We start from the raw sequence: 13,614 nt of genomic DNA, 5'->3' as shown, positions 1-13,614 counted from the left end.
CTATGACCCAAAGGGACCACCAGACCACCTCTAAAAGCCATCAGATGTCACCTTATCTAAACGAAGCACAGAAGAGCAGCCTCCTCCCTCTTTCCATCCTGTCCTCCGTCATAAACCAAATTCAGTCTTCTCTAAGAGTATTTTCATCACTGCAGACTCCGAAGGCCCCGGATTGGCATTTCCTGTGGGCGGAGCCGGGGAGCAGACACATTCTTGGGCCAGTCACCTTCACTTCCTGTCTCTGCTAACAGCCCACCGAAACTCGTACAGTGTGGACTTACTGAACAAGGCCACCATTTTAGTTTCGTGATACCGAACGTATAACATTTTTTAACTCAATGTTTTATTGCTGTTATAGATTTGAAAAATACCAACTGGACCTGAGTCAATATACACAAAATGAAAATATAATAAATAATATTGCAAATCAGGTAATCCCAAATGCCCGACCCACTCCTCGGGTGTCGTCTGGCCTTTCGAGAGAAAATCACAGCAGGATTTCCTCATATTTTCTGTTGAATAATCGTTTACCTTAAAATCCACATAACCGTGGGAAAAGTTTCAACTCGGCAGGAGATACGGCCGAGCATGTCTAGTGTGTAACATAATGAGTCACAGGGGAGCACCGGTAATGCATTTTACTGACTCGTGCCCCCTGAATCATACTTTTCTTTTTGGCCTATATTTTTCATTGAATGTCATTTTCCTGCTGCGTTCACAACTCAATCTGCATGCTCGCAATGCTTCACTGTCAAGGGATGTGTTCCCCAGTGTGTAAATGCATATTTATGCACACGGCGGTGAGTCTGAGGAGGTGTGACAATCAATTACAGTCCTCCCAGGGGTCGGCAGCTGCACCGGTGTTAATATTCGACAGCTGGACCTGTCAGTGGGTTTTACTATTGATGCAAGACCTCAAGCAATCAGTCAAGCGCCCTCCACTACTAAAAGGAATCATTGTACCATGTTGAGGATTTTGGAATGCGGGAGTAAGGGGAGGTTGAAGCCGAGATTCGAACCCAGAATCTCATAACTGTGAGGCAGATGTGCTAATCATGATCAAACTATGCAGAACTTGAGTAAGTTTCTATTTCAATTTTTTTTATTACCTTAACATGGAGCAAGTCACAATTTCACCATCACCTTAAATGGTGGGGAGGCTTTAATGAATAAAGAGATGCAATTATACATGGTAAAAAAAAACAGCTCATTTATTAAAATTTTAATGACGCCGATGGAATTTGCTAGTGTACGTATTTTTGTAAAATGTCTCCCTCTAGTGGGTAAGTGTGATCAATACGACTGACATCAAATTGATTAACTTTTTTTTTTTTTTTTACGTAAAGCAGAAAATTTACAGCAGAAAATCCATGTAAGTTACATTTCAAAATAATTACGCACTTATTTCTGGTGAATTTAAATTTCATAATTTTACTGCTCAGATAAAATGTACTTTAAATACAACTTTATTTATAAGCGCAGTTCGGAATAGTTGTACTTGTAACAAATCGCTTTATATATATATCTAAAACAAAATAATGAACAATTTTAATTAATTCGCATTCTCAGTATTTGGAATACTTTTACTGAGCACTTTTGCATCCTCTGCATCTGCACCCTCGGTACTCAAGCACTCCTCCAGAAAAAAAGCTTGCATGTTTTCCTTCTCTAGGCTCCTACAACTTGGAAAAATGTGATCTTTGTTTGAGCAAGTGTCTAGAAGTTTATGAAGGTCAAAAAGCGTTTTTTGATGCATCCCTCCCTATCACAGGCAGCCAGTCAGAGCGCTTCCACGCAGCTGCTACTGGCTGCTGGCCATTGGAGACTCTTCATGCTGAGCAGCAAAATGGCCGCCCGTCTACCGACTGACTCCACAGCACTTTGAAATTGAAACATTTCTGCATATTTTGCTTTAGTCGGCAGCAACTACAGTACTTCTTTACCAGCCTGTGGCGCGTTGGGAGTATATTTTCATTATTGTACAATTACTTGACGTATCCGCTCAGGCGTTGCTGTTCTTGTAGCTTCGACGAATGCCTCAGAAAGCTAAAAAGAAAAAACGCACTGAAGCACTTTAGCTAGTTAGCACGCTAGCTTTTCTTCATATGTGATTGCTGAGGTGAGTGTTGCAATGCTTCTTCATCGTTTCTCGTTTTTCTTTATTGCATGCAAATGCAAATTCACTAAACGTACTGTTGTCTTGATTGTGTGTCTGGTAAACTCGCATTGTGTGCTTAAGCTAACGCTATTAGCCTGGGCTACTTGTAGCTGTCAATGTGTAGCATTAGCTCTATGTTTTCATATTCAGAGGTCAACATTTGCTTCATAGCACAGTGCATTTAATAAATAGCTGCTTTATTTACACAACACAGACCAGCTCGTTTACTTAGAGGGGTGAAAACTGATAAATGTATTTTTCTTGCGGTTTTTGAGCACCTATATAAATTCCACCCACTCCTGTTAGCCACCAGCGGAAGAGCATATATTATGGCTCGCTTGCACCTGTAAAGACATTTAGACATCACGTCATCCACTTTAAATTGTGGTTTGTTGAGATCAGTCTTTCACTTGAATATTTTTATCTCCAGCTTCCTGTTAACCGGTCGTAGCGAAGACGTAGCTATGTGACATTAGCAAACTGCTCATGCCACAATGACTGGAAGGTTAACACATAATGCAGCAGCATATTTTATGTAATATACTAGTGATTGGTTACAATTCGTTTCAAGAATCAATTTAGGCTTTGTGTGGGATGTATGGTATATGTGCAGTGTCTATTCATTTAGTATTCCTGGCCTATTCAGTACATAGAATGAATCACAAGCATTGTGCTAGAAATGGCCATTGGGTTTTGCAGACAGTCGTTTGTGCTTTGTAATCCCTACATTTGTCCTCTTTACCGTTGTCATCCACGGCGTTATTTGGTGTTGTCAGCTGCTGCTGAATATTAATGCATGTCGAAGAAGACCAAATCACATTTGAAGATTCCGTTTTGGCATTTGTTTGTGCGCATGCACGCACAACTCCGTTGAACCAAATGATGACTGTATTTTTAAATAACCGGCTTATTTTTCCAGAAGAAAGGAGTATCAACGACTGGAGCGGTAGTTCATGGAAGACAAGAAAAGGAAAAAAGAAGAAAAAAGGAAAAGGGAAGCCTCCCAGAAGGTATGGTCAATGTGTTTTATTTAGTTTTTATCACGTTTATGACAATCACCCGGCATTTATTATGGGCGAGCTAAACTGATCAATAAGTTTTAGCCATACTTGTTCAATATAAAGATTGAAAACAGATTTAAAAACAAAACAAAAACATAAATCACTGTATGCTGTGACTGACGTTATAAATTGTGAAGCTGACAAGTGCATCATAATGTGAATGAGTGAATTTGGTTTTAAATTATGACGCCAGTGACAACTTCATGGAGAGGTTTAATAATATCTATTTTGTCCTTTTTATTTTAGGTTGCAGAGCAAAAGAACAAAGGTAAGCTGTACAATAATGTAAAAAAAAAAAACAGGAAAAGTTGAATTGCTTTGAAATTAAAACCTCATATGCCCTCAAGTCATCAGATTATTTTTACTCTGATCTTGTATTTTATTTTACATTTGAAAATATGCACGTTTATTTTCTTCATACAAATGAATCATCAACTTGTTTTGATTGCTGTATTTAAAGATTGGCCTTGTTGATGATTAACTGTGCATTTTCTCTCCACGTCTCTGTCTGTCATTCAGTGCTAGATTTGACCAAGCAGGCGTCTGCCCATCCACCTGCAACTCAGAGCAGCTCTGCCTCTCCCAGCCCTGGACCCACCCCCTCTGCATCCCCATCCCCAGCCACTTCAGGCCCTGGCAGTGCTGCCGCCCAGTCGCAGGGTGGTAACAATGCCAAGCGCCTTGCTGTGGCCAACGGACAGCCCGCCTCCAGCGCCAGTTCTTCCTCTGCCACGGGCAGCACAAGTGTTCCAGGGAACGGGAATACAAGTAGCGGAGGTGCGGCCCAGGCGCCTCAGCAGCAACCTCGCTATATGCCGAGAGAAGTGCCGCCGAGATTCCGCTGCCAGCAGGACCATAAAGTGCTACTGAAAAGGGGTCAGCCGCCACTGTCCTCCATGCTGCTGGGAGGGGGAGGAGGAGGAGGGGAGCCCCCCAATGCAAACATAGCTGCTAACTCAGGTATGAGTTACTCACTGTTTAGTTGACTTTCTGCCTGCCTGAAATTGCCGTTTACAAGTAAGTCTCTAATCCTTTCAGATTCTAGTGCAGCTACCACCTCATTGGCCCTCACCTCATCATCAGTTGCTGCTTCTACCACTACTTCTAATTATGCAAATTCCATGTGGGGCACAAGCTTAGGCAGCCAGGCCTCCTCTCAGGGCAGGGAGAAGGTGATTGTAGATGGGAACGACCTGGAAGAGTGGCCCAGCATCGCTGGAAGTGATGGAGGAGGAGCTTCTTTCACTGTGGCTGGAGCTGGAGGAGGGAGCGCTGGCGGCGGCGGCAGCAGCAGCAACAACGGAATGCCTGTGAACAGCACGAGTGCCTCTGGCAACCAATCCTCATCCACTTCCTTGTTCTCTTTGCCCAATGAATGTATGCAGTCGTCCGGTAGTGTGGCATGGGGGGCGGCTGCCGCCCAGGGCCATCTTGGAGGAGGGAATGCAGTAGCTTCAGCTGGGCCTCTATTACAGCAGTCCTCCTCAGTTTCCAAAGCCGCCGCTGTGCCAGGAAGCCATGATACCAGTGGCCTCGCCGACGGCAGCAGCGGTATTCCGGGTGCCAACTTTAATCCAAACGCCAACCCTTCGGCCTGGCCTGCCTTGGTGCAACAGGAGGGGCCCGGCGTTGTAGGGGAAGGACCTTCGTCGTCCTTCCATCACCAGGGCCCCGGAGGGACTTTATCTGCCAACAATTCTGCTTCCGTAGGGCTAAAGGCGGGGGCAGTCGGGGTGCTAGGCGGTCACCAAGCTTTGTCTGTGAATCAATCAAGCACTCATCAGCACCAACTTCACCAAATGCAATCTAGAGACCGAGAAATGGCAGAGGGCAAGTGGGATAGTGAATCAGCGGGACCAAAAATTGCAGGAGACGAAGGAGCCACGGGAGGCGATGGAGACCGCAATCCTTCTTCCTCGTGGAGGGGCCAACCCTCTTACCCTGCATCCAACTCCAAAACGGGTGCCTCAAGGACTGATGGATGGGAGGGCAGAGAGGGTGCCACGGGGCCATACAGAGCTGCTGGGGGTGATAACGGGTCTTCGGGTTGGGGTTATCCGGGGCCCTCTCGTGGGGTTAATACTTGGGGGAGCGCTGGAAATGATAGTCAAACTGGGGTATCTCAGGGAGGGTGGGGGACATCTGGAGTTGAAAAAGGGGTGTCTAGTGTGGACTGGGGTGGGAGTTCCTCCAGCACTGCTGGAGTTAATCCTGGAGAAGTGATGGGAGGAGCCTGCAGCAGTAACAGCAGCAGTAGCGGATGCAGCACAGCCGGCAATCCTCCCGTCACCTCAACGGCAATGAACAGAGCTTGGGACAATCAGAAGGGAGAGGGGGAAACGGGGGAGTGGAGCGAGGGAGGACACGGAGCACGGGGAGGGTCTTTATCCAGCGGCGGGAATTCCAGATGTGAAAAGGAGCCCAACGGCAGTCGTTCCCGCCGTCAGCCACCCGATACTGAAGCTGCCTTACAAAACCTGCTCAGCCGTCCTGATCTGGATCCAAGAGTACTGTCAAACACAGGCTGGGGCCAAACGCAGATCAGACAAAACACAGCTTGGGATCTTGGTAGTCAAGCCGAATACAATAAGAGCGCACCCTCGTCCACCTCTTCCAAACACCCAGCTTCTCTCGGCAATTCTTCTCAGTATTCTTCTGGACCCAGAATCCCGATGGGTGATTCAAATGGACCAGGGGTCCACCCTCCCTTGCTTTCTTCTGCTGGCTCTTCCGGGGAGGCCTGGGAGACCAGCAGCAGCAGCAGTAGCAGCGGTGGGGCCTCTTTATCCGGGAGAGCCCCACCTCCTTTGGTCCCAAACATGAGTAATCTCGGCGTCTCGCAATCCGGTCCAGTCATCACAGCAGGTACTGGTGGTGGGTCAGGATCGCTGGGACAAAACCAGCAAGGAAAGGCTACTGGCTGGGGTGCAGGAGGGACGGCCGCTGCGGATAATCAGGAGACCAAAGGGTGGGGGAACGAAGAATGGAGAACCAATCGAGGAAATGGGGGCGCTTGGAGTGCTATGGGGCAACAAGGTAACCTTGCCAGTACAGGCTGGGGTGGAAATGACGAGAGGGGAGCAGTCGGGTGGAAAGAAATGGGCGGGGAAGGACGAGGAGGCGGTTGGGGCTCGGGGCACAAGGTCGGGGCAGGTCGGGACTGGGGTGAACAGGAGTCCAAATCAAATAGCGGCGGCGCAGGATGGGAAGATGAGGCGAAGAATGGCGGGAGGAACTCAGGTGGGGGGGATTCAGGCGCGGGCGGTTGGGGAAGCTGGGACGAGGATGCTCCGCGGAGATCCTGGGGACCGGGGGGCACAGGGGCGGGAGGGAGTGGCGCAGTTAGCGTCGCTGGGTCCAAACCCCATCAGAATTGGAGCGGAGGAAATAAAATGCAACAGATGCCAAACAGCCAGTCAGGTTCTATCACAGGCCTACAGGCACAACTGCAGCAGCAACAATCACAAGCCCGCAATCAGACGCCACAGCTGCAGCAAGCATTGGACCAAGGGGCTATGCAAGGGGCCAGTGGGAGAAAACCAATCACTCAAGCCCAGAACCAAAGCTCAGGCTGGACCTCGGGGCCCATCCCTGCCAGTCATGGATTAGGTGGAAGTGGATCTGAACCAAGTGGTTGGGAGGAACCGTCCCCGCAGTCTTTAAGCAGGAAAAATGAGATCGATGACGGAACGTCAGCATGGGGAGACCCGACCCATTACAATTATAAACCGGTTAATCTATGGGATAAGAACAGCACCCCTGCTGGTCAGCACCAGCCGCCACATGCTCAACAACCTCCAACACAGCAGCTAAAGAGACCTGGTACGGGACCCGGAGGAGGCAGCAGGGACTTCAACACTAGTCATGGACAAGGAAAAGTTTCTCCCATGGGTAAGACACCAGCTACTAAAAAAAACAAAAAAAACAGTGCTATGTTTGCACAAGTCTAACTGTATATGTGTGTCCGCAGGTTCCTCAGGTTGGGGTGGTACACCTCCAGCTAGTCCCACAGTAGACAACGGCACAGCCGCTTGGGGAAAACCTACAGATGCTCTTTCTGGCTGGGTGGAACCCGATGACGCTGGTGCCAAAACTGGCTGGGGAAACCCTCCCCCCAATCCCATCAAATCTGGTTAGCAATATAATCTGTTGCCTTTTAACTTGCATGATCCTGCTGCAACGTGACAACAATATTGACTCAGATGATCTTCTCTGACAGGTTCAAAGTCTATGCAAGACAGCTGGGGGGACAAAGAAGGCTCCGTCACAGCTTCACGTCATTCGAGCTGGGAGGAAGAGGAGGAGGGCGGGAGTATGTGGAACAGCACCGGCTCCCAGGGTAGTGGGTCGTCTTGGGGACAGGGTAGCAATGGCGGCTGGGGACAGAGCCACAATGTCAAGAAGCCTAGCAACAAGGTGGGGTACCTCCGTGGAATGTTGCACTCATCAGTATTACATCATCACATTTGAGTTCTGCTCACAAAGTGTCACCCAATCTTATTCAGGGTCCGCTCAAGGTTGGCGGGGATTCCTGGATGAGCCCAATCAACAGACAATTCTCTAATATGGGCCTTCTGGTGAGGCACTTGAAACACGCCGTGGTACCTGAATGACCATTTATGAGATGAGCGCCCTCGGTGATAATGCAATGTCCTCTTGCGTCGGACAGAATGACGATCCGAGCGGTCTGAACATTGACCTGGCTCCAGGCGCTCTCCAGGAGAAGAAGATGGAAATGGACAAAAGAGCCATGGGAATGATGGACTACAATGGAGACATGAGGAAAGGAAGAGGAGGAGGAGGAGGAGGAGGGGGGGGCGGCATGGCTTATCGTTCACCCATTTCCAAAGAGTCGGCGCCTGGGGATGCCGCTTCTTTTTACGACAAGGTACGTCCTCACGATACAAGAATCTTTTTCCTCCTCCTTTGCCTTTACTCCCTCCTTGTCTCACTCTTCCCCCCTCCCCTGTGCCACTCGAATTTGTTTCCCCCTGGGCTGTCACTTGGGCAGACCTTGCTTTTGAACAATCAGGATGGGTACCTTGGGGAAGATGGTCCTTGCTCTCTCTTCTCACCACCCACTGCCTACAAGCCCCATTCCCTCTTCAATCACACTATCCCCTTTAGACAAGTAAGAAACCTGCTCCTCTTGTATCTGTCCTCCACTCTCTTTCTGCGTTCATGTGGTAAACATGCAAATTCACTTCAACACAACCCTCAAAAGTTTGCTTCTTTTTTTTTTTTTTTTTTTTTGAATTTCAAGGCCTTTCCGTTAATGTGTTTTTTTTCTCCCCCATATTGGATCACAGGGTGGCCATAGCCTCCTCGGCAGTAGTGGAGGGATGTCTCAGCCCAGACACCAGCCCAATATTCCACCCATGAACCAGTCCCCAGGGATACGAGCACAAGTGCCTCATCAGTTCCTGTCACCTCAGGTACGCTTACTTGAAGTAGCCATTTTATTTTGAATTAAAAGTCATTTGATGGAGAATGTTTTTGCCATTTGTCTGCGCAAAATATGCCGTTTTTTTTTTTTTCCCTACCATGTCAACACACTAATTAGTATTACATCGTTGAAACAACGCTAACCTCTCCACCCCTCCTCAGGTGCCAGGCTCCATGCTGAAGCAGATGCCCCCACCCAGCGGGAGCGTGGGGGGTGTTGGCGGTGTGGCAGGAGGCGGCGGCGGCGGCGGCGGCGTGTTCCCTCCGCAGCTGTCCCCCCAACATATAGCCATGCTCAGCAGCATCTACCCACCGCACATCCAGTTTCAATTGGTGAGAACCAGCAGCCACCGCGCACGCCACTGCAACTGTCTTCTCATCGGCCGTAATGTTTTGCGTTAGGCTTGTCAGCTCCTCCTCCAGCAACAACAGCAGCCGCAACAGCAGCTACTGCAAAACCAGAGAAAGTTTGCGCCCAACGTGCGGCAGCAAGCCGACCCTCAACAGGTACGCACAAAGCGCTCTGCAGCTATGATTAGCACGCTTCTTGACAAAAACTGCTTTCTTCTCGACTTGACCTACAAGGCGGTCGCAGATTGATTTCTGTTTTGTTTTGTACACCTTGGCAGTTGGCCAGGATCATGGCAGTACTCCAGCAACAACGGCAGCAGCAGCAGCAGCAAGTCGGGAGTTTAGGCGGGAGCATCAAGCTCTCACCTTCACACCATGGAGGAAGTGGTGCCAAATTACACGGGGCTGACACTTTGCCCCACCAGGGCCTGGCAGGATCTGTGGCTGACCTCCATCAGAAAACGCTTGGACCCTATTCGAGTGAGTCAAATTTGCTATCCATTTTTATTACAGTGAATCCAGCATATTATAAATATTCACCACTTTATTGTCTCTATCTACAGGCTTTAGTTCTGGTATGAACCTCACAGGTATGGACCTGGGTGGCTCTGTGATGGGGGGGCCCGGAGGCATGAAGGACATGGGAGCTCAACAATCTCGTTTCAAATGGATGATGGAGGGGCACTCCTCGCCAGACACACCCTCACCTGAAAATGCATTCCACAAAAATGGTATTTTTACCTTTTTTTTATTTTTATTATTATTATTGCCATCTGTTGTGTAACAGTATTGACACGAATTGTCATGCAGGTCCTGTCAACCCCATGAAGATGCCGGGGGGCTCGCCCTACTCGCAGTACGACATGCTCGTCGGAGACGCGCAAGGCAGCACCAATTGGCACCGCACCCCTGGCAAGATGAGTGCCAAGCCCACCACTACGGCCAGCTGGCCCCCTGGTAAGTGGTGACTCTTTACGCAATCTTGTTGTCACTAATTGCTTGACATGTGAGGGTCTCAGTGGAGTTGACGCTATATGAATTTTTAATATATTTTTTTTTTTTATCCCATAAATTACGAAACAGTTCCCAGGTGTATTAATTAGTTTTGATGGTCATAATACCCCAAGGACAATTACATGACACAATCAGGTCTTTTTGTTTTTCGACTGTCAGTGCTCAGCCGACGCAAATCCCTTCCAATTGGGTCGCTTCTCCGTTAGTTTTGTCATTTCATATTTGACAAACACGTATTTCCGTCTACCTCTTTCCCAGAGTTTCAACCTGGCGTTCCCTGGAAAGGAATAGATCGAGTCGACCCCGAATCGGACCCCGACATGACTCCGGGGAGCATGATGGGAAACACCGTCTCTCCTGGCCTCAATGACTCTGAGCACCAGTTATTACAAGACAATACTGGTTTGTACCAGACATCAGCTGTTTGTTTTTTTTATTCTTTATTTTGCTATTCTACTTTGTATCTTGAATGAATAGTCCACCACTAATGAGCCACACAAGTCCAACATCAGCTATTCTCTGTTGCAGATTCCATCCCTTCCCTCAACACCTTACTGCCTTCACCCGGTGCCTGGCCCTACAGTGCCTCAGATGCCCTTAACAACGCACATAACTCAGGTAAACACACACACACACACACACACACACACACACGCGCCCGCGCGGCCTCTGACAAGAGGGTCTTCACACACACGCGACCTCTGACAAGAGGGTCTTTCAATCCTTTCAGCCACTTCTCTGTCCTCCTTTTGAATAGCAAAGTACACAGACTATAAGACTGGATGGCCCCCCGAACCCATTGGGCACAAGTCCTGGAAAACCAGTCGCGGCAGCAGCCAGGCGCAGCTGTCCCGCCCACCTCCAGGCTTGGCCAGTCAAAAGCAGATATCGCCTACCCCGTGGTCAGGCGGTGCTCCTCGATTGGCTGGCAGAGGATGGAGCAGTGGCTCAGGCACCGCTGGTAAGGTCCAAAGGATTTTTTTATTTTAGGTCTTGTCTATAAAACTCTCTCGAATGAAGAAACGGTTCCAAGTGGTCCGGCTAATTAAAATGTGTTTTGCTCTCTCAAGGCTCAGCTTGGAGCGACGGCAGCTCTCGTGAAAGTTGCTGGCTGGTGCTCAGCAATCTCACGCCGCAGGTATGCTCACAAGCACGTGCAGCTGTCGAAAGCCATCGGAGATGCTCAGAAAAGCTGTCGGTCAGATATTTTGGATTCCGATTTCCACCTTTTGCCAACTGCGCATCTCTTATTTCTGCAGATTGACGGCTCCACGCTTCGAACCATCTGCATGCAGCACGGCCCCCTACTGACCTTTCACCTCGGCCTGACCCAGGGCAGCGCACTTATCCGCTATGGCTCCAAACAGGAAGCAGCCAAAGCTCAGAGTGCCCTCCACATGTAAGTCTAGAGATTCTTTTTGTGGCCTTGCATGCGCTTGACTGTTTCTGATTTCAACAGGTGCGTTCTGGGCAACACCACCATCTTGGCCGAGTTTATGAGTGAGGAGGACGTGGCCCGATACATTGCGCATTCCCAGGCCGGAGGCTCGGGGAGCGGAGGCGCCGTCTCTGCCGCCACCCCGTCGGCGGCATCTTCTGCGGTGGGGACAAACGGTAGCGGGGCCACCTGCGATCTGGCTACAGCAACAGGAGGAGGAGGAAATGGCACAGGCGGAAGCAGACAAGGAGGGTCTCCAGCAGGGAGCGTGGTACCCGTGGCAGCTGGCCATTCCGAATCCACGTGGCAGAGCCTGGAAGGCAGCTCATCGGACCAGTCGGCCCCCTCCGCGCCCGGCTTGGGCATCTTCTCCCAGTGGAGCGGCAACAGCGGCGGGGGGGTGGAGGCAGGAAGGCAAGGTCTGTGGGGTGGTATGGGCGGCATGGGCGGGGCCGGGTACCCCGGTAGTAGCCTCTGGGGTTCGCCGGCACTTGAAGATCGTCATCAAATGGGCAGCCCGGCCTCGCTGCTGCCCGGGGACCTTCTGGGCGGGGGCGCCGACTCCATCTGAAGGCCCCCGCTTGACACATTGGAAAAAAAAAAAAAAGAAAAAAATCATTGTCACAACCTCACGCTCTATTTATTTCCCCACACACACACATGATGTGAATTGAAGCTACACTGGTCTCCCGTCACACAGGCTACATGCAATACATTGGCTTTTTCACTCATGAAATCATCAATATTAAATGAAGACCACAGTGAAACTTGAAGCGGAGGGGGACTCTCGGACCGAGCTGGGTACTTCTGTCTTTTTACTCCACGACCAGATCACTCAGGCATGTACTGTAGACGGGCTCAGCCGAGTTCCCACATGTCAACGCGTTTTAGCTCTCGCTGTTCTTTGTGTGCCACACTCGTCTTCCCCGCCCCCCCCCCTTCCTGGTCTTTTTGTATTTAATGTCGACGACTTGCAGACTGAGCCCTCTTAGACCCGGTGTACTTCTCTTAAGTTCTCATGTTCGGAAGCTCGAAAGCGACAAAAAAGGAAATCCGGAGTGTGTCGTGGCAAAACGCGGGATGACCTCGCTTGGCTACCGCTTTCAACTGGACCAGTGGCAAGCTTTTTAGAGAAGTCCAGGAGCATTTTTACTCTGTACCAACACCTCTACCTTGGTGGAAATGCCATCAACATGGGGTCCAGGGTTGAGAAGATAAAAAGAAAAACAAAAAAAAACCTAAAAATTAGCCAAACTTGCACTATATGCCTCTGGGGTTTGTTGTTGACTCGTCCAATACAAATCCTTCCACAACTCGACATCGACCTTACAGGACGACTTGTAAATGTTACATCAGCAGTGGCCTTGGCCCACCTGCCCTCACACACACACACACACACAAAACATAACACACCAGTTACACACTGCTCTTACGTTTGACAAGCAAAACTCTTATCTCCTCGTGGATGTACATCAGTCGTCTCGGTTTGAAGAGAAACGTGAAACTTTGTAGAGATCTCTTTGTTCCCCATTGAAACACTGACCTCGCTATTGTAATTTTTTTTTTTTTTTTTTTTTCTTACTCAAAAGAAATCCAGTTGGTTGTTATTCTATATTGTCCTGATGTTAATGCTGACTTTGGTCACTTATTGACTTGCTGTTCAAGGTGCCCTCCTTGCCTGCCTTTGTGTGTGCATGACAGGAGAGTTGACGGTATGACCGAATGGAGGATGAAGAAAGTATCAGGAGTGTTTATGTGAGCGTGTTTGCGTGCGTGCGTGCGTGTGTGTTATTGCTACAATGTTGAATGTTATTTTTTATTTTTTTTTGTGCGGAAGAGATTCATCCAAGCGTGTACGCAGGCACTTGCTTTTGAACGCTTAACCTGCTTCGGTCAGGGAAGTGAATAGATGTTTATCTGACAGCTTGGCTTTTTCGGAGTGTGTTTGTTTGTTTGTATGTGCGTGCGTGCGTGCGTGACCACCAGACATTGTGATAGCTAAAAAGTTCAAAAATATTGGCACTATTGCATATGTCTCTTAAGTTTTTTTTTTTTTTTTTGCAGCATTTTGTTCATGTTTTTTTTTTTCTTTTTGGTTATTGCAATTTGAGGAGCATTTGTTTTTAAGACAAAGCAACTAACTGAAG

At 48.8% G+C, this 13,614-nt stretch overlaps 1 protein-coding gene across 4 annotated transcripts; it reads left to right on the top strand.

The window, feature by feature from the left end:
- The first annotated feature begins 942 nt into the window (after positions 1-942).
- tnrc6ba (trinucleotide repeat containing adaptor 6Ba) lies at positions 943-13,604 on the top strand. 4 transcript variants are annotated; one of them, XM_085904687.1, is made up of 22 exons: positions 943-1,079; positions 3,078-3,168; positions 3,466-3,487; positions 3,739-4,179; positions 4,258-7,110; positions 7,190-7,351; positions 7,439-7,635; positions 7,725-7,796; positions 7,889-8,107; positions 8,231-8,350; positions 8,529-8,654; positions 8,827-8,997; positions 9,067-9,171; positions 9,294-9,495; positions 9,579-9,746; positions 9,826-9,972; positions 10,288-10,431; positions 10,558-10,647; positions 10,787-10,990; positions 11,100-11,167; positions 11,289-11,428; positions 11,489-13,604. In XM_085904687.1, the coding sequence occupies exons 2-22, from the start codon at positions 3,112-3,114 to the stop codon at positions 12,036-12,038; spliced, it is 6,258 nt and encodes a 2,085-aa protein (XP_085760813.1). In that variant the 5' UTR covers positions 943-1,079; positions 3,078-3,111; the 3' UTR covers positions 12,039-13,604. The 4 variants fall into 4 exon arrangements, with proteins under 4 accessions (XP_085760813.1, XP_085760812.1, XP_085760811.1 ...); XM_085904686.1 differs by lacking the exon at positions 943-1,079 and adding an exon at positions 1,730-2,119 and having other exon boundaries at positions 3,081-3,168; XM_085904685.1 differs by lacking the exon at positions 943-1,079 and adding an exon at positions 1,730-2,119.
- Positions 13,605-13,614: the final 10 nt, after the last annotated feature.

This window comes from Syngnathus leptorhynchus, chromosome 22 (assembly GCF_054491065.1).
Source record: "Syngnathus leptorhynchus isolate UIUO chromosome 22, UIUO_Slep, whole genome shotgun sequence".
NCBI lineage: Eukaryota > Metazoa > Chordata > Actinopteri > Syngnathiformes > Syngnathidae > Syngnathus > Syngnathus leptorhynchus.
The sequence above is the reverse complement of the archived record's forward strand: the minus strand, read 5'-3'. Positions and strand labels throughout refer to the sequence as shown.